Genomic DNA, 24481 nt, shown 5'->3' with positions numbered 1-24481 from the left:
TCATCAAAAGGATCATTACTGGAGACGAGACGTGGGTTTATGAGTACGACACGCAATCCAGACATCAGGCAAGTGAATGGCGTTCACCAAATGAGCCGAGACCAAAAAAACCACGTCGTTTTCAGTCAAAAAAGAAGGCAATGCTGACGGTTTTCATGGATTACAACGGTGTAGTGCATCATGAATTTTTGCCAGAAGGCCAGACAGTAAACAAAGAGTATTATTTGGGCGTTATGAGACGTTTGCGTGAAGCAATTCGCCGAAAGAGACCAGAAATGTGGGCAGAAAACTCGTGGATTTTGCACCATGATAACGCACCGTCGCACAGTGCTATCATTATTCGTAATTTTTTGACGAAAAATGCAACAAATACCATCCAACAGCCACCGAATTCACCTGATTTGGCTCCCTGTGACTTCTTTCTGTTCGATCGAGTTAAAAAACCATTACGGGGAACGCGTTTAAGCAGCCGAGAGGAAGTAATGGAAAAATCGCAGGAAGCACTGATGGACATACCGAAAACCGAATATAAAAAATGTTTCGAGGATTGGATCAAGCGCTGGCATAAGTGTGTTGCAGTCGATGGGGATTACTCTGAAGGGGACAATATAGATTTAGATGAATAAACTTGTATTTTTAATTTTCTGAATAAATTCCGGGAAATTTTTGATCAAGGTAGTATATCTACAATGTACAATTTTATATTTGCACAATTAACAATGCACATTTACATTTTATGCGTTCAGTATGTTTAATGTATTTTTTCATTGTCATTCATCCGATATAAATAAATGAAGAGAGTTATTGTTATAGAAGTGATATTTTTTAGTTATGTAGAAGATATAAATAATAATCCTGCTCTTGTACAGTTTGTCTGTTTCTTGTTTTTATCTCTACTCCAGTAATTAAGCATGCAAAAGAGAAAATTCTCCTTTTCCCCAAATTAGTATTTTTCCATTATGTATACTTTTTACTGGAGTCCCTCTAAAAGTGTAAATATGAGGATCTTCTTTATATTAGAATGCATAAATACCATTTGTTTGTGGTTATAAAGTTGTTCACATACCTAGCATGTGCCAATCTAGTTGAATGTTGGATCTCAACACACTCATTTATGAATCAATTGATGTATTTTCTGGTTCTGAGTAATCTTGTGCCAGCTTGACTAATTACATTAATTATATTGATGCTATCTTTGGACATTTCAATTCTGGTGACTAATTCTTCCCTTTTCATTTTGTCAGGTGGATGCGGCCAGTGATAGGTGTCTAGTAAAATTTGGTGACAATACACAAAGATGGTCATCTCTCAAAGACGTAGCCAAACTAGCCTCTCAAAGTGAGCATGAATTACTCTGCGTAGTATGCAAAAAGTCAAATTCAAAGGCATATGATACCATCCTTGTGTGCGATCGCTGTGGTCGTGGTTATCATCAGACTTGTCATCGGGTATGTATGGTTGTGTTTTTAATAGCTAGCATACTATTCCATCAGTAGTTTTTTGGTTTTTTTTATAATAAGTAATTAAAGTTTATATTTGAATTCGTCATTAAATAAATCCAGTTATGTGGTGCAAATGTGATATTTTTTAAAGTGATTGAGTCCTTTAATAGATTGAAATTTCTATCTTTGTTTATGAGGTCCAAGTAATGCTATTCTTTCCATATCCTTCATTTTGTGCTATTATATTATCATTTTTACGAATAAAATTTTTATAATTTGTATTAACCTTTAAAAATTGCAATGTTTATCTGCATCGCTGTGATTGGCCTATAGCTAATCATTTAGAAAGTATTTTTGTCTTGATTTTTCTCTTATATTTCTTTTAAACTCGAATTGAAATTCCATTACATCAAGTCAATCAACTTACAAAAATTGTGCTTCCATATAGTAAGAATGAGTGGCATTCGCTAATGTATATTGATTGTTGTTTCAAATTTATATTGACCACTCCATGGAGTATAATTTTCAATTGAAAATATTCATTTTAATATGGAACTTCTAGAAACTACTATCTCCTTTCTGCCAGGAAAATAAAAGAAGGATAATATTGGTCCACAGGGTATGGCAATTAAATTCAGACAAATGAAACTTTTGTTTAAAATTAAATTTATTTAAAAAAATGAAAATCTTACATGCAAGTAGTGGTATCTGTCAAGAATGACATTACTCAATGTAACCCACTTCAGCTGCAATGACTGCCTCCAATCTTGTCCTGAATCGATTGTACACACTCGTAAAAACAGCACTGTCCATATTTGCAAATGCTGCTACGATAGCTGTGCGTAGAGATGTGACATTAGGGTGCCTCGTCATATTGGTTATTCTTTTGACTATGCTGCAAACATAATAGTCGAGGGCGTTCCAGTCCGGGCTATTCGGGTGCCAGAATTCCTTTGACCAGAACATGTCAATGTTATCTGAGAGCCAGTTTTGGACTAAATGAGTCGTATGAGTTGGTGCACCATCTTGTTGAAAGACATTGTCTCCCCGAGGCCACAATTACCATCCATGGTCTCAAGAAGTTCTTCAAAATTTGCAGATGGACTTTTTTGATAGTTTGTCCCTTTTCAAAGAAATGTGGCGGTATGATATCACCCTCACTGGATACAACATCTAGGACTTGAGCACCAGCCGGAAATTTTGTTCAAGCAACAATCGGGACTTCTAAGGGTCAGGGGCGAGCCAGCGATCATTTCTCCGGTTGATCTTAGCGTCAAAGGTGAAAATTGTTTCATCAGATAAGAATCTGATTTGCCCTGCAGCTTCATTTTTTAGAGAACACAATAGCAGGTTGCAGCGAGCAATCCACTTTGTTCTGGCAGCCTCAGACAGCATGTGTTGCACCTTTATTGTGTACGGCTTTTATCATAGGTCCTTCTCTGACATTTGACGCGTTGTTCACTTGCTAATATTCAATTCTGACGCCATTTTTCCTCAGCGATCACCCCGGGTCCTCCAAAGTCAACACCTGAGCCTTCTCAATGACTGCCGCTGTACATGACATGAGTTTCCTTGAATGAGAGTTTCCTCACCGGGTTTGCGAAACCTTCCCCAGACTTCTCCGAAGCATTATACTTAGCCACAATATCGTAAAGAGTTGATCTGGGGTACCCTAAGAATCGGAACTATTTCACTGGGCAAATGCCCAGCGTGAACACTTTTGATAATAGCTGCTCTTCGATTGTACTCCGCACGTGTACATAACATCTCGGCCATTTTTAGGTGAAGACCGTTAACTAGATGCTTAAAGCTTTCAAGAGCCCTAATCACGACCTCAAGTGGAACTATGATATGGTGGGAAATTCAAATAGAAATTTGTCTGGAGATAACCGCTGCAGCCGATACTTTTGCAGTTGGTATTGCCATTATAACTAATTTTTTGGCAACTCCTGTAAAATCAAAACCCCCAATAAAGATTTTATTTAGTTGCAGTTTTTTTCCATTTCTTGAGCCCTAAATTTTCTCATGCTGGTATTCCAATCACCCAGCTAGAATGTCCAGTAATGATAATCTCCACCATCTACCTTCCCAGCAAGATCCAAATTTAATCACCATAGTAACCTAATTAATAATCATCCCTTACATCTACCTAACTGAGCCAAATACTTGAGAGAGAGTAAAATGATTGCACCGTGATGGTTGGCTATACAACTGGCAAGAGACTGGCTCTAAGCTGTCTGTCATGATGGCATTGTGCAAGTGTAAGCAGAAATTTATTTCAAGTTTAGCAATTCAAGGTTAGGATGTTGCTTCCATTTATATCGTTTTAGATATTAGTTCACATTGACTAACCTAGCAAAAAAGTTTTATTCTGTTAACTGTGGAGTTTTCTTAGAATTGATGAGCGGAAGTGTGATACCTCTGTAATGTATTACACAGAACTTAACAACACAATAATGCTAAAATGGATGGCGTCCAATGTAACTTTATAGAAGGGGAACATTATATTATCTCTATTGTAATAAAAGCTTTCTCTCTTCTTCACAATGATAAATGTTGCATGACCATGTTTAATTTGACAGTGATTACATTTATGAGTTACGGGACAAGATCTGACTTTAAATGTCAATTATATATTTTTTATCCTTGTAACCATAGACTTTTTGCTTTGGTTTTGCTAGATGACTGCTCTTAGCTTTGAATTGATGAATGAATTCATCAATTAAATTATTATCTTATTATCAATAATATCAAAAACATGTAATAGTGGTTTTCAAAAAGAAATAACATTTTTTTTGTGATTATCCTTATCAAGCCAAATGTGAACGTAGTTGAAGTGGACACACCATGGACTTGCAGTCGCTGTGTAGAGAATGGACGGCGCCCTCATCGAGCTAATACTGTTGATGTTGGAATTGGTACTCATGCTGTACGAAAAGAGGTTGCCATAGTTGCAGGGCCGGTGGAGACTGTTTCTCCTGCTGTAAGCAAAGAAACTAGAATAATGGGATTATCATATGATGTAAGTGAATATATGTACTCAATTAGATTAAGTGTTCACATATTTTTTCAGTGTTCTTCAAGTAAACCTTTATATTTTTATAATTTGTGATATGTGCCCACAGAAAGACCTAGTCATTTCATGAACAGATAAAAGTATATGTAATTATATTAATAATATTAATATTTATTCACTGTGTCAAAAATCACATGAAGAACAACATGCAAGCAACAACAATACTGTTAATTCCCATATTTGTGTTATGGTAATTTAGGTTTTCCTGCAATTTACAACAATTTTATCAGATCCCATAAAATTTCCTATTTTCCAAAATATTTGGAACCCCGCATTTACACTTTCACTTTCAGTTTTCCCTTGATTTCCATCTCTAAGCACTGCATTTAAAAATTTCACATTCTAAAACACTTATTTACATCAGTCTTTATAAAAAAAACTTTTTTGGCCTCGTTTTGTGCTCCTACACCAAAGAAAGTGGTGCTGTAAATGGTTTTAGCAAAGAATTTGAATATGGCAGGCACTAGCCAAGCAAATGTGAACCACTTGAACTTGTAATCTTAGTCTGTTAAGAAAAGATTCATTCAATGAAATTGTTCTTGCAATGAAGTTGGACATTGTCCAACTAGGAGTTAGTTACAATATTTTATGAACACCTGAGGGTGACTTCATTTCACACATAAGGTGGAAATATAAGGAATGAAAATGACTTTGACCGAAACATGATGAAGTGTGAAACTGGTGAATGAAAACTGGGATCATTTGTACTGTCTTGGCGCATCAGATACAACAATGATGGTCTCTTGAATTATAAAAATTATTGAAACTTGCTTAATCGCGTCAAAACTACACTTAATCAAAAACAATTGTATTTTCTTCAAACAATGTTAAAGGTTGACAACTGTTTGCACCAGTTCAGTGGTGAGGTAGCTAGATAGATAGATAGATAGATAGATAGTTTTATTCGCCATAGAACAATACATAATTGGATGGGCTTCGTCAAAAATTCAATTACATCAATTGTATACAGGTTCTTAGGAATAATAATGTACATGACATATATGAGTATTAAGGATTTAAAAAAGTTGAATTTCCTACATTGGCTCTTTCTGTGTACTCTTGGACGCTATAAAAAACATTATTTAAAAAGAAATGTTTTAACATTTTTTTGAATTTATTTTCATGGGGGAGTATTCGTTTTAACTCTTCAGGAAGCCGATTAAACAGTAGTCTTCCTGAAACTTCTGGGGTTTTTTTTAGTACTGCTACTCTGCAATGGCCATTATGAAGATTTTCCTTGCCCCTGGTGTCGTACTTGTGAACGTCCCTATTTCTGATCAGTGAAGGTGTTTTCGTGCAGGCATACAATATCACATTATACATATATATACTGGGAATGGTCATGATTTTGTGACATTTGAAATACTCCCTGCAGGATTTTCTTGCATTTAGTTTAAATATAACCCTTAACGCACGTTTTTGAAGTGTGAGTATTCTATTGATGTTTCCATGTGCTGAACTCCCCCAGCAGACAATGCCATATCGAGCTATGGACTCAAATATACCATGATATACTGGGATTAATACTTCTGTATTACAATAGTTGGCAAGATTTTTTAAAAGGAATAGGGCTGAACATAATTTTTTACTACATTTTTCCATTTGAAACCTCCAGCTTAACTTGTTGTCTATTTCTAAACCCAATGAAGTGGTATGTTCTAACTCAGAGATCAATTGGTTTTCTATTTCTACAGAAATATTTGACTGAAGGTCTCTATTACTAAATACCAAGTAAACTGTTTTTCTTGCATTTAGTTGTAAATTATTTACATGCAGCCATTGAGCGACTGAATTCGCCATAGCATACATGTCTATTTCTAATTGAGATGATTTAGTATGACCTGCTATTAGACTTATGTCATCTGCATAGAGCACCACGTTATTATTCTCTGGAGAGATTATAGCTTTTTCAATGTCGTTCACATACACCAGGAAAAGTAAAGGCCCTAATACAGAACCTTGTGGAACAACATATTTAATAGTTTTCATTTTTGATTTGTAGGTAGCACCATTTTTTCCAACAATTTCTACATACTGTTTCCTATTTTCCAAAAAAGATGTAAGCCAATGATGAGCTACTCCCCTGATACCATAATGTTCTAGTTTAGTTAAAAGAATGCTAGATTTTACAGAATCAAAGGCTTTTGATAGATCCATGTTAACCCCTATAACATGCTTTTTATCACTTAAAGCTTGGGCAATTTTAGTGACATAATCGCTGCATGCAGTTTCTATACTTCTATTTTTTGTGAAGCCATGCTGTGACTGAGAAAGAACTTTATTTTTTATGAGGAATTTTAATAGTCTTTCTTCCATCAATTTTTCAAGTATTTTTGAAATACATGAAATTAGTGAGATTGGCCTGTAATTATTCAGTTGGTCTTTGGCTCCCTTTTTGTGTAGTGGAATAACTTTGGTTATTTTTAATTCTTCAGGAAATTGCCCAGTTAGAAACGATTCATTGGCTATATTGGTAATAGGTAAAGTGAAGGATTCTTGACAAAGTTTTATTAGATAATTTGATATGCCATCATGCCCACTGGATTTTTTGTTTTTTAGTTTCTTGATTACATTTCTGACTTCATTTTCTGTGGTGGGATTTAAGTAAATTGATTCACTAATGTACATTAATTTTTCTATGCTATCATTTAGAATGTTTTTCTGCGCTGTTGTTTCGCCAATGATATCTACGAAGAAATTATTGAATTCATTTGCCACATTTTGAGGATCTCTAATTTCTTTTCCATCAATTGTTATTGAGAAGCATTTATTTTTCGCGGGCTCTGATATTTTACTGGAATTTTCATTATTTACTACAGACCACAACGCTTTTGTTTGATTGGTAGAATTCGAAATAATTTGTTGGACATGGTCATTTTTTGCTTTCCTAAGCAGCATCCTGTACTCGGACTTCATTTTATTTCTTAAGGGTACCAGCCTGGCATCCACTTTACTAGCCTTAGTCAAGTAGTTAAGCCTATTTCTTGCAGTCAGAACCTCATTTGTTATCCAGTTATATCCTTTATTTGCAGATTTATTTTTTATGGCTAGCTTTTTCAATGGGAAACAAATATCCCAGTAGTACTCAATAATTGATTGAAATTCTTTGAACTTGTTTGTAACTAGAGTTGCATTTAGTACTGCTGCCCAGTCAACACTCTTCAACTCCCATTTAAATAGATTCATATTTTCCTGTGAGTATATACGTGTGTACACTGTATCTGTGTTTCTGTCACTTCTATCTGTTAGAGTGTGTGCGTTAAATTCAATAATTTGTGCATGATGGTCTGAGATAGTAGTTTCCAAAACTAGAGATTTGAAGTTATGCTCTGGTAGATTTGTAGCTATGTTGTCTATAACAGTTTCTGAGTGAGATGACTCTCTGGTTGGGGTAAAAATAGTTAGCTGAACACTGTAGCAGAGAAGTATTTCTTTTAGCTTTTGAGTAGAGCTGTTATCTTTTGAGACATCTATATTCAGGTCCCCAGCAATGATAATTTTATTGTTTTTCTTGACAACTTTCTCAAGTATTTTATCCATTTTTTTGAGGAATTCATCGACTGGTGAACTTGGAGATCTGTACAGACCAATAAAAAAATAAGTTTCATTTGTCTTGGGCCATTTGCACAAGGTTATTTCAAATCCCTTTTCTTCGCCGATTCTATTTTTTAAGTTTTTATAGGCTCTGGTTACTGATTCAAGACAAGTTTTGGCGAAAAATGCAACACCGCCACCTTTGTTTCTTTCCCTACAGAAATGATCGACAAGAAAATAATCCCTAAGCTTTAGACTTTTCATTTCATTATCTTTTAGGCCGTGCTCCGTTATACAAAGAAAATCCGGCCTCTCTTCCTGCAATAGGATCTCAATTTCCAGCTTTTTATTTGCTATGTATTGAATGTTTTGATGTAGAAGCTTTACAGAGCAATTTTTTGTGCAATCAACTATATTTTTTGTATTTTGATTGGGGGTACTGATTATATTGACACGGGCTACCTGCGTTTTCCGTTTCCCTTGTATGCACAAATATTTGCTACATTTTCAATTGCCTTACCTAACAGATATGCCCCTTTGCGATTTAAATGCAAGCCATCGTGAGCTAAGCAGTGATCATTTATACGTTTGTTTACGTCACAGAATACAACCTTAAGAGCACCACAAGCCCATCTAAGATTATCATTTACGTTTTGGATATAACTAAGGTCGAAATCTCGTCGACGTAAAATACTATTTACCACAATAACTGATTCTCATGTTCAGCTCAGATTCTCATGTGTGAGGTTTTCCTCAATTACTCTGGGATGTAAATATTATCTTGCTCGGCAATGGAAAGACGAGGCTAAAAAAGAATATTTTCAATGTGAAAAATCATGGTTTGATTCTTAAATGTACCAGCCAGTGTTGACATTTGTCATAAATGAGAAAATAGGTCGCGAATTCCAAGTGTGAAGAATTACTTAAAGAAAGCTTTTTAATTGATGGATTGATAGATCAAATATACCAGTGAATGGTGTCATTATAATAGAAAAAGTATTGCACGTCCCTACAATATTAGGAATCAAAGATTTCACAGCATTGGTTTTCACAGTGCGGTTAATGGGATAGGTTTAAAAATTTGCACAATATTGTATAAAAGTGACAGTAGAATCATTGACATTGAGACTGCAACTCAACGTCAATGCTTCTACTTTCCTACCTGTGGAAGGTGTCAGAATTTAATAAACTTCTTGAAGGCTCTAGCCCCAAAAGATATTTAAATGCAAATGAAACAAGGTTATTTTTTAATGAGCTGCCAGCAAAAAATCTGTGCTTCAGTGGCAAACAAGATCATGGAGGGGTGCTTTGCAAACAAAGACTTGCTATCTTCGAAATAAGAAGCTTCATCCACTAGTAGTTGGTAAATCAGAGTGCTTGGTCAAACATGTGAAAAAGTTGCCCACTAGATCTACAGCATTTTCCAAAACATGAATGTGTCCAGCTCATCTACTGATGTGCATTTGAGAAATATGCAGCTACAATTTTTTTCTGCAAATTGTACTAGTGAGCTCCAATCACTTGGATTTAGTTATAAATTCACTCAAACTAAGATGCATCATATAAGAGTGATTTTGAAGAAATTTATATCTGTGCATGACCGTGATTGGAATATATAGGCAATCAAATTGAATGTACTAGATACTTTACCCAGCAACAACTTCTACACCAGATATCCCATCATCGCTATGTAAATGAGAATACATTAACTCTGTGAAAAAGGAGAAATTACAAGAAAGAAAAATTGTGGCTGAGTGCTACAAAAGATAACCAGGGGTATAATATGACCTTAATTTTTGTTAAAAATCCTACCGAAGTATAAATACTAAGATAAGAAGATTGAATACTGCTACTTAAGGCTAATTCTCATTATGAAATGTGCGTGAAGAATCAAAACTTCATCGCTATACTTCAAACAACAGAGAAAATTCTTCTTGCTAGGGAAAAATTTTATTATCGGTAGTCAACTGCTTAAGGTAATTTTTGAATTCACGCAGATTGGTAATACCTATACCTCAGGCTCTGTCCAAAAATACAACTTGACACCATGCATGACAATCAAATGCTCTTCAATTCCAAATACTTCCAATCTGCCTTCATTCCTTCCATAATGTCTATTTATTTCATTCCCCTTCTTTGTCTGCTTAATATTCTCCCCTCTATCACAATCTCCAACATTTCATCACAAATCAAAATACTCTGCATCCATTGTTCCTGTCACCTATGGACCTTCTCTCCTCCCCCGCCAAGAATAGTACTTTTTGATTGGTTTTCCCTTCAGTCAATCAGTGACTATGTTTACACAACATGCAAAACCATGCCATTCTAACATAATATTACTGTCAAAAAATCCCTTCTCCTTCTGAAAGATTCTTTACTAATGCAATTCTTCTTCTGTAGGCCCCAATCTGATCGTCTTGGTCCAAAACATTTCCAAGATAAATTAAAAATATCTGAATTTGAATTTTCAAACAAGCTTGACCTAGTAAACAAATCAAATGGATGATAATAGAAATTGGATAATAACACTACCTAATTCTATAATATTTGCTAATCGAATAGAGTATTTTATTAACTTTCCACTAGAATTTCAAGCATTACCTTTGAATGATTATAAAATAAATCCTTTAAATTCAAAAACAATAACTCCATGATGCTTTTTAACTAATTACACCATGTGATCAACTATGCCTAAATTATTTGCTTATATTAAGTCAAATGGAACTTTTTATTGTTTTAGGTGGAGGCACTTACATGGGACTCTCAGCATCGCATCAATACAGAGCAGAAGTATTGTTACTGTGGCTCAGCTGGAGAATGGTTTTGGAGGATGCTGCAATGTGGGCGTTGCCGTCAGTGGTTTCATGATCGGTGTCTCAGTTGTTTGAAATACCCACTTTATTGTGGTGACAGGTAAATCATGTAATTCGAATCCATGTGATAAATTAATCTTTAAATTAAAATTCTTTTAATATTTGCAATGCTAATAAATTCCATGAAATGTACTCTCAAAGGAGTTATTTCTAATGACTTTATCTTTGTACAGATAAATCTAATTGATACTTTTGTAATTAAACGTAAAATTACCTTGAACAAATAATTGAACAGACCTGTCTCATGTGTGATGCACACTTATGGGATACCTACATTGGGGCCTCCTAAATCTTTCACTAAATAATCTATAAATATTGCATGTCAAGCTGTTGTTAATTTTTAATCTTAAAGAAGTTGCACACAGGTTTCCATCCCACTTCAGTGGATGAATGCATTGGTCCCAGAATGCTTTGTTGCTAAGTGCACTAGTCTTATCTCTTTCTGAGTTTTTGTGTGATAGAAATAGAAAATGATTACAATGACAAGGTTTTACTAGTCATCACTCAAGCTCTACATGGGAGCCTTATGTAATTCCATAGGAGCAGATAATCGCTATTTCAATGATTAATTTACATATTACAAGGTCTGTACAAAAAAGATGAGACTGGTCTTTCTCTGTGCGAACTGCTTGGTGGATCACAGTCAGTCTGGTGTCGCCTTCTAATGCCATCTGTGAGAAGTACAACACAACCTTGCTCGTAGCCCTATCTTGACTTGTCTCTGGACTACAGTGATTCTTCTCTGAGCTTGCTCACATTTACTGTACAAATTCTACTTGGTGAGAATGAAGGGCTTAGAGAAGCAGCGCGTGTGCATTGAATTTTGTTTTAACCTCTGGAAAAGTGCAACTAAAACTTGTGCAATGATTCAACAGACATTCAGCGATGAATTTATGAGTAGGTCACAGTGTTTTCGATGGTACAACTGCATCCAGTCTGGACAAGCCTTAAGACCGATAAAGAACCATTGACATCAACAAATAACACCCAGATCAACAGTGTGAATGATTTAATGCACGCAAACCGTAGGTTAAATGTCAGGGAGATTATCAATGGAGTTGACATTAGTGTTGGATCATGTTTCACCATTTTGATAGAAATTTTGGGCATGCAGCATATGTCGCATCCAAATTTGTGCTGATAGTTTCAATGGATGAACAGAGAAAAAACCATCTTTACATCAGCTAGAAACTGCTAGATCATTCAAGAACCAAAACCGCAATGACCGAAACTTCTTCAATCAGTCAGAGGCGACAAAACCTGTGTTTATGGTTATGATATAAAAACCGAATCTGAATTTTCACAGTGGAAGGTGCCATCTTCCCTTCGACCCAAAAAAGCATGGATGTCAGGAATGTGAAGATGATGTTGATCATTCTCTTTGATTGGGGAAGGATTATTCATTATGAATATGTCCCCAAGGACAAACAGTTAATGGGCAAACACTATATAGAAGTTATGAGAAGGTTAAGGCATGTCATGTTGCGAAAGAGGTTATAAATGTTGGAAAACAAACCTTGGTGCTTTCATCATGACAATGCACTGGTGCACACATTATTGATTGTTACCGAGTTTTGGCCAAAACTTCGCACCAGTGATCCCCCAATCACTGTACTCTCCGGATCTTGCTCCAGTGAACTTTTTCCTATACCCTAAGTTAAAATCCACAATGAAAGGATGCTGATTTGAAACTATTGAAGACATCCAAGGCTATCGCGAAAGAAGTGTTACTGGCAGCTATGCTTAAGTTCAAGCTAAGTTCATAAAAATGGAAAAAACTTAAGGAGCATTGCATTGGCAGCTAAAGGCTGTATTTTGAAGGTGATAAGCATGATTAAAGGGTAACAGTAAAATTAAGTGTTTATTGAAACAGTCTCATCTTTCTTTGAAAAGACCTTGTAAGTTGTACATACTAAAGTAAATTTCATTCACTCTCTCCTTTAGATGGACTTTGAAGTAAATTTTCTTATTTTGATCTTCCAGGTTTTACATCTTCGTATGTGCTGTGTGTAACCATGGCACAGAGTTTGTTAGACGTCTGGAGATGCAGTTAGTGGATGTTGTCCATTTGGCACTCTTTAACCTTACAGTGTTAAATGCTAAAAAGTACTATGATTTTGATACTCTGCTCATCCCATATATAAATGATAACTGGAAATACCTTCAGTTACCACTAAAGGTTGGTCAATAATTATTTATTTCATGCATTATTGGTATGTTTATAATTTTATTCTTATCTCCTGCCTGAATCAGTTTCATTCATGACTAGTTTTAATAATTTTAATGTTATCTGATGGGCCCAAGGACACTATGCACTGCTGCACTTCTAAATATTGTGTAATATAATACTGAATACCCGAAGAACTTAACTCATTTTTCAAGTCTGCATGCTTTCAACTTCAATAAATTTCATCCAAATTTCCTAGTATTTTCCTCCCTCTGCCTTGCCTAACATTCCCCTTGTACTAGTCATCAGTTCCATATCCTCACCTTAAGTACTAATAATTGCAATAAAACCCATAAACTTAGTTTATTGTAATTCATCATGCATACAAATTCTTATGCAATAATTGAATTGCCAAAGGCATTTCCTGTCCAGTTATCTCATTGCAATCTACGTACAGTGGAACCTCATACAAAGAGCGTTATTCATTCTGCAATCTTTTTTGTATAGCAAAACATTCATTTGGCGAAACAATTTTTTTCATAAAAATTAAGATAAAATATGATAGGACATTCCATGCCAAAAAAATTAATTTTGTAAAAGATTTATTCAAATGAAAACATCTATAAATTGTTGAGGATCGTGAATCATGTTCATCTTTTCTTCTATCACAGAATGAAGCAACTGGGAATGCAAATTCGATTTGTGAAAACAAAAAAAAGAGTCAAAATTGGTTATTATTTCTGATGCATATCTAATTCCTTTTTACTTGCAAGCTGTCTAGAGACATTTGATTTGCCGATGCTTCGAAATTTTGTAAAAATTTGACTCAGACTTATCATTTAATAAATTTCCTTCACACATAGCCACTGCCTCATTGGGGTGACTCTTGGTATGCACAGGTTGATGAAATGGTTTTCCATGACCTACCCATCACATTTAGCGTGCTGTTTGAGAAATGTACTCTTCTTAAAGGCTTGTGGGATTTTCAAACGGTAAGCGAGGTAGGGATTTAATTTTCTAATTGCCTCTCGCATTGGCTCATAAAAGCACAGTGAGAAGCCCCCTTTGCCCTGTGGCCTGGCAATGCATTCTCTTCTACTGTTAAATGTAAAAAGTAGGTTAGCTTCGGCATCAACTTCCGGAGAGACCTATTTTGTCACAATTAAAAACCTGTTGTGGCAGGTAACCCTCAGAATCTACAAGCTTCTTCAAGTGACCAATGAAGTTTGTCTCAGAGTCAGAGCATGCATGCAGAAGTCCTAGGTTCATCCTCAACCAAATGTGTGAAAACATGGCCCTCTAGATGTACAGCAAATTCCAAAGCATGGATGATTAAAGAAGTATTTGATGATCAGCTTCATATTCTGCATGCTAAAAAGGATTCTCAGACCAGGAAACTTCTGCTGCTTGTTTACTATTGTCCAGCCCATTCACCAAATGTACAAGGGTGGTCCCATTAGTACCCGGCCTGACCTAGAGATGACGATAGTGGTTTGAAAAATATCACTGTATTAGAAAGTATGCAATCTATAAAGCATATGTTTCCAGTTTGAAGACACCACATTGTTTAGTATTTGTTTGACAGCCATCAATAGTGAATGATAAAAGATTTGGTGTTTTCCCGGCGTATCAGCTGCGTAAATTCCTCTCGGGTCCTCCACTGGGTTATATCGTCCATATTGACCGACGTTTCGATGTCCGACACGGTCATCGTCTTCAGGTCTTCTGAATGAAGCTTCAGGGCTTTCAGAAGCCCTGAAGACGATGACCGAGTCGGACATCGAAACGTCGGCCAATATGGACAATATAACCTGGTGGAGGACCCGAGAGGAATTTACGCATCAATAGTGAATGTTTTCAGTGAATTTGTGAAAATGGAGAAAATTGGTCATCGTTATGTGATACAATACTTTTATTTGAAAAGCCTCAGCCCAGCCAATATTAAAGCCGAACTGGATTCTACTCTGGGTAAATCTGCTCCTTGTTTACAACAGTAAAATATTGGGTAGCAGAGTTTAATGAGGCCGTACGAGCTGTCAATACGAGCATCGCATTGGTCGACCAAATGAGGTGACGACTCCAGAAACGGTGAAGATAGGCCACAAAGTGATGCTGGATGATCGTCGACTGAAAGTGCACAAGCTAGCAGATACAGTAGGCATTTCAAAAAGTGAGGTACATCGCATATTAACTGAAAATTTGGACATGACAGAAAGCTGTATGCAAGATGGGTGTCTCGTTTGCTAACACTCGAGTAAAACCAGTGTCGTGAAGATGTTTCAATTGAGTGTTTAGCAAAGTTTCACTGCAAAAAAGCTGAGTTTTTGCACCATTTCATAACCATGGATGAAACATGGGTCCATTACTTGACACCTACGACAATAATCATAGCAATGGATGCAAAAGGGAGAACCGGCTCCAAAGAAGGCGAAGACCGTTTCATCTGCAGGCAAGGTCATGGCGTTGGTTTTTTGGGATGCGCGTGGGATAATTTTCATTGACTATCTTGAAATAGGAAAAACTATCAATGGCGAATATTATGCAAACCTATTGCAATGTTTGAACGAAGAAATCAAGCAAAAGCGGCCACATTTGGCTAAGAAGAAAGAGTTGTTTCATCAAGACAATGCACCAGCTCACAAATCCGTTATTGTAATGGCCATAATTCATGAATTAAAGTTCGAATTGCTACCTCATGCACCCTATTCATCAGATTTAGTCTCCTCACTTTATTTTCTGCTCGCAAACTTTATAAAATGGCTCGGTGGTCAAAGATTTTCCAACCGTGAAGAAGTGACATTGGCAGTTAATGGCTATTTTGAGGAGCAAGACAGTTCTTTTTATAAAAAGGGAATCGTACTTATTGAACATCGCTGGGGAAAGAATATAGAGCTGAAAGGAGATCATGTTGAAAAAAAATACATTTTTTTCCAAAAATTTTGTGTTTTCTTTGTTGGGTCGGGTACTTCTGGGACCACCACCGTACACTTGAGAAATTTACTGTTACAATTTTTCTGCAAATTTTACTAGTGAGCTTCAACCAAAAGATTCAGGTATAATTTACTCATTTAAGGTGCATTATCGAAGAATCATTGTACAGAAATTCATATCTATGCATGATTGTGCTAGGGATATAAAAGAAATCAAATTGGATGTACTGGATGCTTTTAACTACATATCATGGCCTGGAAGCAAGGTAAGGATTCCACAATATATAACTGCTTTGAGAAAGCAGGATTTCATGTTGATTGTGATGAAGCATAAATTTTTTACCATAAATAGTTTCATTGATGTGTGTTAAAAAATTCATGCTTTTTGTCCTTAATGTAATTAATTATAAAGCTTTATTTATGAAACTCAAATTAATATAATACCTATGTTCAAATGAAATATGTTGGTGATCTGCCTTCATATCTCTCATCGAGGATTTTTATCATGAATTTCTTCCTGAAGGGCAAATGGTAAATGCTGAGTTCTACCTTTTAGTTCTCAAGCGTTTGAGAGATCTCGTGCGACCGAATTTGACTCAAGGCGATGGATGGATCCTTTACCACGTGCACATTCAGCATTGATTGTTTGCCAGTTTCTGGCAAAAAATTCAATCGCCATCCTTAATCATCCTCCTTGTTCGCCAGATCTTGCCCCCTGCAACTCTTTCCTAGTCCTGAAATGTAAAAATGTGATGAGAAGACATCACTGGGGAGATGTGGACACATTAGAGCAAGAAACAACGAGAAAACTAAAAAGCCTAACTGCCGAGGACTTCCAAGGGTGCTTTAAACAGTGGAAAATAAAATGGAAGAAGTGCATAGATATGAATGTAGAGTACTTTGAAGGGGACAAAATCGATGTAGACTAAATTTTGCAAAATAAAGTTTTTTATTGTTAGTGTATTTATTGGACAGACCTTGTATAGACCTGTACTGTCATTAATTCAGGATCACTCCTTAATAGTTGAGAGAATTATGTCATTTCATTCCTAGTGTGAATTCCTATCATTCAGTATGGTGCCTACACTTATCTATTGTGTATATATCTGCATCAATCATTCAGGCAATTTTCAGTCCATTCCTATTTCATTTTGCTGACCTTTTGTAATCCAATGTCATAATTCATTGTGAAATGTTAGATTCAATGACTGAGGGTGCAGGCACGGGTGTACTCTGAGACTTAGTGCTATCCTTCAGAGATATCTTAATTTTAAACCTGGATTTATGTTATCTTTTCGAATGCTCTCCCACATATACCACAACAGATTAGCACAAATCAGCTATTGGTGCATGTATGCAGTGCTTAATTGCTGATTAATGTTTCTGTAACACATTACAATGTCTAATTTTTTTTCCAGTTATACGAATCCAATCCTGATGAGAGGAAGGATGATATACTGTCAGTATTGCAGAACAATAGGAATAAGTAAGCCTACCCTTCTTTTTTTCCATTTGTTTGCTACCCATTTTGGCATGTTATTCATTTTAATGCAGTATTGCCTCCAAATATTATAGTACAATTTAGATGTAAAATAGTATTAAATCATTTAACTAATATGGATGTTCAAGAATCCTAGTTCATCAATTTCTTGTTTGTTTAATTAAATGTGCCTCCTAATACCAAGATTCAGCTTAGTTGTATTAAGTAAATTATATTTTGTGATAGATAATAAATTAAAACTTTAATTTTTATTAGATAATTGAGATAACTCACACAGTAATTTAATCCTAATTAAATTTTAGCCTTTATGCAATTCTGCTTTGTTTATCTTACGCTCTATTCATGAATAATATGGATATTTATATAAATTTGCTCAACTCTAATTTGAATTTAAAGAATACTGTAGTCCTCTCTCTATGTATATTTTCTGAATTCTTGATGATATTTTGTTGATTATTAGCATTATAGAATATTGATATTCTACCAGCTGTAGGTTGGTTTACTGTGTGAGTTATCTCAATTATCTAATAAAAATTTACTACTGAAGCTGTTAAAAAATATTAGCTGTAATTCCAATATTAAATCAGGATTTAATTAATTTTTTAATGCAGAAACCTATTTTTCACTCATTCACAATTTTGTTGTTTAAAATTAGGTTATGGTGTATTCATTTATGAAGTATAGTTTTGAATATGGTTCAAAAATTTAACATGGCCTACATCCTGCCTTCTCCAAATTTATCCCAACAACCTTATCTGTTTCCTACTATGTCTAGCATTTTGTTTGTTTTTCCATCTCTATTTAATTTTTTTCACTTTTCTCCAAACCCCTTTTTCAAGTCTCAAATCTATACATCCTCATGCCTTAATTGTGCCAGCCATGCAAAATGACACTCCTTATTAAAATGTCTGCCAGTCTTATTCTTAGTTAAGCTCCCATCATCAATTCTCTCCTTTTTGGAAAAACGTCTTGACAATTGTAATTTTAATGCCCTCACCACTTTTCCTGCCTCCTCCTATAATACTTAATTGTGTAAATGTTCTAGTTTATGCCCTCTGACTCTAATTTTTATCTTAATGTTCTTATTTCTTCAGAGTATTGTTACCTTTTTTCTACACAAGATTTCCATTCTACACCTATCACATTGAGGCTGACTGACTCAAGTTTGATCATCAATAAATCTAACTTGATTAGTTCCTTACCTGCTCTCATCCATACCTCAATTCCTTACCATAGCTCTCTTACCTCCCTTTCTATCTCTGACCATTCTAATTCTCCAACTGCTACTTTTATAGTCTAAATCATGCACAGGTTTCATCTAAGTCGCCTATCTCTCCATTCTACTCATATCTTCTGCAATATTGGATCTCATTAATTGTATCCAGTTTATTCAGTCACTGAAGCTTTGGTGTCACTATATCACTCTTCTTTCTGAAACCAGTCTATTCCTTCCATAAGCATTCATCTGCCTTATTTTCAATCCTTTTATTAATGGTTCTAAAGAGCTACCTTTTCTACATGCAAAATCTAGATTATAGTCTATAGTCTTACCATTCAGAATACTAATTTTCCCTATTTTGGAATAGGAATCAAAAGACTTCTGTCAAACTTCTTCGCATAATGTGAGAAAAGCTTTTCTTTCCATGTTTGCTTAATCCATTGAGTAGTTCTACGGGGTTTCTTGGCCTAGTATCTTTACCATGTAATTCTTATATTCATTATTTCCATCTTCGCCAAATCTCCTTTGAATCTGTTAGTAGTTTTCCCTCAAATCTTTAATAGTGTAATTGGATTTTCTTTTCCTTCTGCCTCACATCTTTCCCTTTCCTCTGCAGCACACCTTTTATCCTGTCTCTTTAAACACATCATATCCTTGCCATGCTCTTTCCACCATGTTTCTTTCACGTTAACATGTACCAACTTACTATGTTACCGTGATTTCTCCGAACGATCCCCTCCCGATCCCACCATGACTCGCTTGTCTTCCTTTCTGTCCATTTCACCTTTTCTGTCCTCCTATTAAGCTATATTTTAGAGGCCTCTACAATTGCACATCTCATCTGTCTTTCTGATCTTGGATTCTGTAATCAATGGCTTCATCATTTTCCATTTGGCATTCTTTTTGCTTCTTTCTTTCATTTCCTGCATTCATAATGTCACGTTGAATATATTTCTACTTTTCTTCTACTGAATCCATATGCTGGTCCTCATTTAGAAATTGCCTTTTAGTATAATATTCCTTTTTGTCACAGCTAATGTATCAGCATTCCATTTTTAATACTTCTCTGTTTTTCCTCCTGAATGTGGCTTTACTCCTAATGGCCTCTAAATTATGATCTGAGTCATATCCCAGGAAACTGAATCCATGATAATGTTAGTAAAATCTATAGCCAGCTGTAATATCTGATATTTTCTACTTCTACGTATTCCAGTTGTAGTGGTTTGAACCATGTCATAGTTATCATTTATGTTTCTTATATATATATATCATTTATAAATATAATAAATTTTAAAAAAATATCTTTAATATTTTTCTATGCAACTGTATTTCTTTCTGCCCACAGTCATTTCTAATGTAAAAATTATGCTCCTTGATCTCTCCCTTCGTCCACCTCAGCATTATAATCTTCAATCAATATGTTCTTCCAGGAACATGTCCTCTAGTTGATCAAATACACTGCTTCTTTCTCCTATAATTGTTTGCAGGAATGTAAACCCAACTAACAACGAAGTGCAAATTACTTATCTGTCGTGATATTTATTGTTTATATGCCCTGTTTATTTCTCTCCTTCCCAAGCTTTTATTTAATACCACTGCTACCCACGCCGGCTCTCCCCAATTCCACAATGCTACTCTGCATCTCTCCCTCCATAATCCCTTCTCTTTTCATGCCTACTCATCCAGCCCTAACATGTTTAAGTTTGCTTTCTCTCTCCCCTGCATGGTATATTTTAATGTTAATATTCTAAGTATCATCCTTGTCCACCAAGTCCCTATTCATATAATTATGGTCCTCCTATGTACCTTCTCTGATGCTGTCAATTTGGCTGTGCTTGGATTGCATACAACAGTGAGGCCTTGCCGCAGAAAAAAAGAAAAAAGCAACCTAATGTATAGGATTGGTTGTTTCAAGACGTCCTTGGGTTATAAAAATTATTTGTTCATTATTATGCATATAGGCTTTGTACATTCCATCACTGGCATATAATGTACTAAATTGCAGAGATGTACGGAAAGAAGAGGGAAATATTTTGAAAAAGCTACTGATTTTACTATGCTTGTTGCGGTTGCCACCGAAGGATGTTTTCTTCCAGATTTTCATTGTTCCTTAACCTCTGTGGTTTCCAAGGCTCTTAATTAATGTTCTGGTCATTTTCATCAAACTTGAGAGCAAATACGTTGATTTTAAATTTCTTCTTTATCAAATCAGACGGTCTATTAAGCTATGTGTATTTCGTGAACTGAAGTAGCAACAGGGACCCCAGTTTCCCATTTCTCTAAGAGCTTCATCTAGTCTACAATGTTTAATATGTTGTTGTTTTTAGTACTCCCACTTTTTTGGTGCCATTTTTGTTGCACCATTTTATTGCCTGAAGAACTTAAAATAAATAGGTTTGTGCTTCGAAAGTTACAATAGCAAATGGAAAGAACTGACTGTATGCCATAAGTAAATGTGTGTCCTGACTATGCAACATGTAGTAAACAGAGTTGAACTAGTGAATTATTAGTTTCATGTAGCACTGGTAATTCATAATTTACCATGCTAGTAGATAATTGATAAATTGTTTAAATATTGTTTTTATCCTTGTCCTGAGAATCTTATCACAAATGATATTTTCATTAATAGGATTGCATTGCAATTGCTTTTCCTTATCCATATAAGAAGCAACATTTCAATATCATTGAGAATAAGTATCTGTTGCGTAGATATAGTTTTTTGCTCTCTCTGAAGTGTTATCTCGTTAGTCTTGTCTGTGTTTTTGAAGAAAAGATCAATCATTGATGTTGGCTGATTGTTGATGTGTGTACTAGACCTGCCACAATCACACCTTGTTCTCGATTTTTAATGACTTAACTTTTCATTTGTATCGTTATTTTTATCTTTCTGTGGTTTTCTTCTTATGGATTTTTCTTCTGGGTCAAATTTAAAACTATGCACAAAATATTATTAAACTTTGCACCTAAGATTCACTAATAATAAGCCTGAACACAAGTTTGGGGAAAATGTGTAATTGCCAGCCATTAAGGCTGGCGCAATGAGTGCTGAACACAAATTGAAGTAGAATGCGTGCATTAATTTTGCAAATTCCCTTCTCCTTGTCACTCATTTAGCAAGTCATTTTTGGGACCAACAATTTTGCTCGTAATGCAAATTACTTGCTATGCAATGCGCTTGTTAGGTGAGGTTCCATTCATCTTAATTTAGCCAACTGCCCCATTGAATTGCTCTGGTTACATAAATGACTATGTATTGTGAAATCCTGTTCTGATCTAATTAAATTTTATTTTTTCTGGTTTTACACCCAAGGTCTTTTTTTAAAATGGCAACTTTTAAGTAAGTACATGATGATATTATAGGAATAAAAAAATTATGAAATTATAGATTTAGAAGTTCTTAAATGTTGTCAAGCCTGACATCATTATGAGGACATGAAAATCATCTCAGTCAATGGCTTATGATGTTGTTGTTAATTATCAGGTTTAAATGTGGTCGAGAGATCAAGAAGAAGACGACAATATGGGGTCTAAGGGTTCGAGCCCCTCCTCCAGCACCTGCATATGTTCTCCCACCTCCAAGTGGAGCGCCACTGGATGAAGATGCTCTTTCAGCAGAGCGCTGGTCATGTGGAAGGCGTCCACTGCGGTTTCTTCCTCCTCCCACCAACCCACCTGTTCTACCCAAACATCTTACACCACTCTCGCACACAACCATTGTCCCATTGCATTCATTGGTCAGATCTAACTGTGAACAGTCCTCACCAGAACAGCCAGATCTGGATATACCTAAAAGGTAAAGTATTTTTAGTATTATCCTGGAAGATTGATGAAACTGCAGGTTTTATCTGTGTATACATACTACCTTGATCAAAAATTTCCCGGAATTTATTCAGAAAATTAAAAATACAAGTTTATTCATCTAAATCTATATTGTCCCCTTCAAAGTAATCCCCATCGACTGCAACACACTTATGCCAGCGCTTGATCCAATCCTCGAAACATTTTTTATATTCGGTTTTCGGTATGTCCATCAGTGCTTCCTGCGATTTTTCCATTACTTCCTCTCGGCTGCTAAAACGCGTTCCCCGTAATGGTTTTTTAACTCGATTGAACAGAAAGAAGTCACAGGGAGCCAAATCAGGTGAATTCGGTGGCTGTTGGATGGTATTTGTTGCATTTTTCGTCAAAAAATTACGAATAATGATAGCACTGTGCGACGGTGCGTTATCATGGTGCAAAATCCATGAGTTTTCTGCCCACATTTCTGGTCTCTTTCGGCGAATTGCTTCATGCAAACGTCTCATAACGCCCAAATAATACTCTTTGTTTACTGTCTGGCCTTCTGGCAAAAATTCATGATGCACTACACCGTTGTAATCCATGAAAACCGTCAGCATTGCCTTCTTTTTTGACTGAAAACGACGTGGTTTTTTTGGTCTCGGCTCATTTGGTGAACGCCATTCACTTGCCTGATGTCTGGATTGCGTGTCGTACTCATAAACCCACGTCTCGTCTCCAGTAATGATCCTTTTGATGAATGTGGGATCGGATTCAGCCTCGCAAATCATGTCTTTTGCGACGTCAACACGGTCTCTTTTTTGCATGAAATTGAGGTCTTTTGGCACCAACTTTGCTGCTACACGACGGAAACCCAAATCATTAACCACAATGTCTTGGGTGGATCCATAGGCAATGTTCAAGTCCTCCGCTATTTCTCTGATGGTTAATTTGCGGTTGTTGACCAACATTTCTTTTACTTTATCAATTTTTTCACCGACTTTCGATGTCGATGGTCTGCCACTGCGTTCATCATCTTCGATTGACTCACGACCACTTCTGAACCGCTCGTGCCACTGGTAAACGACCGTTTTTTTTTACAGAATCGTTGCCGAAACACTTTTCCAACATTTCCAACGTCCGTGCGCCACTAAATCCGTTTTTTACGCAAAATTTAATACAAGTTCGTTGTTGCAAATTTAAATCCATTTCTGAAATTGTAAAAAATCGCCAACACACACAGAGATAGATGTACTCTTGGCTACGTAACTTTTGCAAATGTCAAGTTATGACACTAAGATTTAAAGGGAATATCAACAACAGATGTACCAATTTAACAAAAAAAACAGAACTCAAATCGGAACGATGGGAGCACCACACGGTGGTTATTCCGGGAACTTTTTGATCAAGGTAGTATGTAATGCTGTGTACATGTTGGAAAAAATTTTCATCATTGTGCCTGCTTGCAAGAGTAGTTAATATGATTTAAATGTGCTCCTTTTATTACTACAATTTATGAATATATTGATTGCATACATCATAATTCCTACTGAGTCTTGAAAGACTTCTGAAATTTTGAAAATGAAATAATGTCATTTAAAATGCTTGTAACTTACTCTTTCTTACAAAATATATTTATTTAGTTAATAGAGTTAAGAACTTCTGGAATGGTATAGGAATAAGGGCTCAAAGCAAACTGAATATGCTCACACACGCATATTTCAAAAGTTTTCAATCTATGTCTATCCACCTTGCTTTAAGGGCCATGTTTCCCATCATACAAAACCATGATTCATGTCAAAGTTTTAATAAGCCTTCTATTAAAATCCTTAATCAATGTCTTCATCATTAATTCCCTCCTCTTTGTGAAAGCTTCATGCAAATCTTATGTCCTAACTTTTTTAATCCTTTTGGTCCAAAACACTGCCAAGATCAATGAACTGTTCCACCATCTTTAGTTTA

General features: G+C 35.6%; 1 protein-coding gene across 2 annotated transcripts in view; it reads left to right on the top strand.

Annotated features, from left to right (window-relative positions):
* The window catches only part of Pcl (polycomb protein Pcl), a 54478-nt gene that overhangs the window by 11679 nt on the left and 18318 nt on the right, over window positions 1-24481 (top strand). For both annotated transcript variants that reach the window (XM_071591690.1, XM_071591699.1), the window contains exons 4-9: window positions 1245-1448; window positions 4258-4464; window positions 10793-10965; window positions 12909-13104; window positions 17441-17508; window positions 22224-22535. In XM_071591690.1, coding sequence (XP_071447791.1) covers window positions 1245-1448; window positions 4258-4464; window positions 10793-10965; window positions 12909-13104; window positions 17441-17508; window positions 22224-22535 — 1160 coding nt within the window. The remainder of the gene's footprint in view (window positions 1-1244; window positions 1449-4257; window positions 4465-10792; window positions 10966-12908; window positions 13105-17440; window positions 17509-22223; window positions 22536-24481) is intronic.

Source organism: Hetaerina americana, unplaced genomic scaffold, assembly GCF_022747635.1.
Source record: "Hetaerina americana unplaced genomic scaffold, ioHetAmer1.1.p SCAF_1, whole genome shotgun sequence".
Classification (NCBI taxonomy): domain Eukaryota; kingdom Metazoa; phylum Arthropoda; class Insecta; order Odonata; family Calopterygidae; genus Hetaerina; species Hetaerina americana.
The sequence above is the reverse complement of the archived record's forward strand: the minus strand, read 5'-3'. Positions and strand labels throughout refer to the sequence as shown.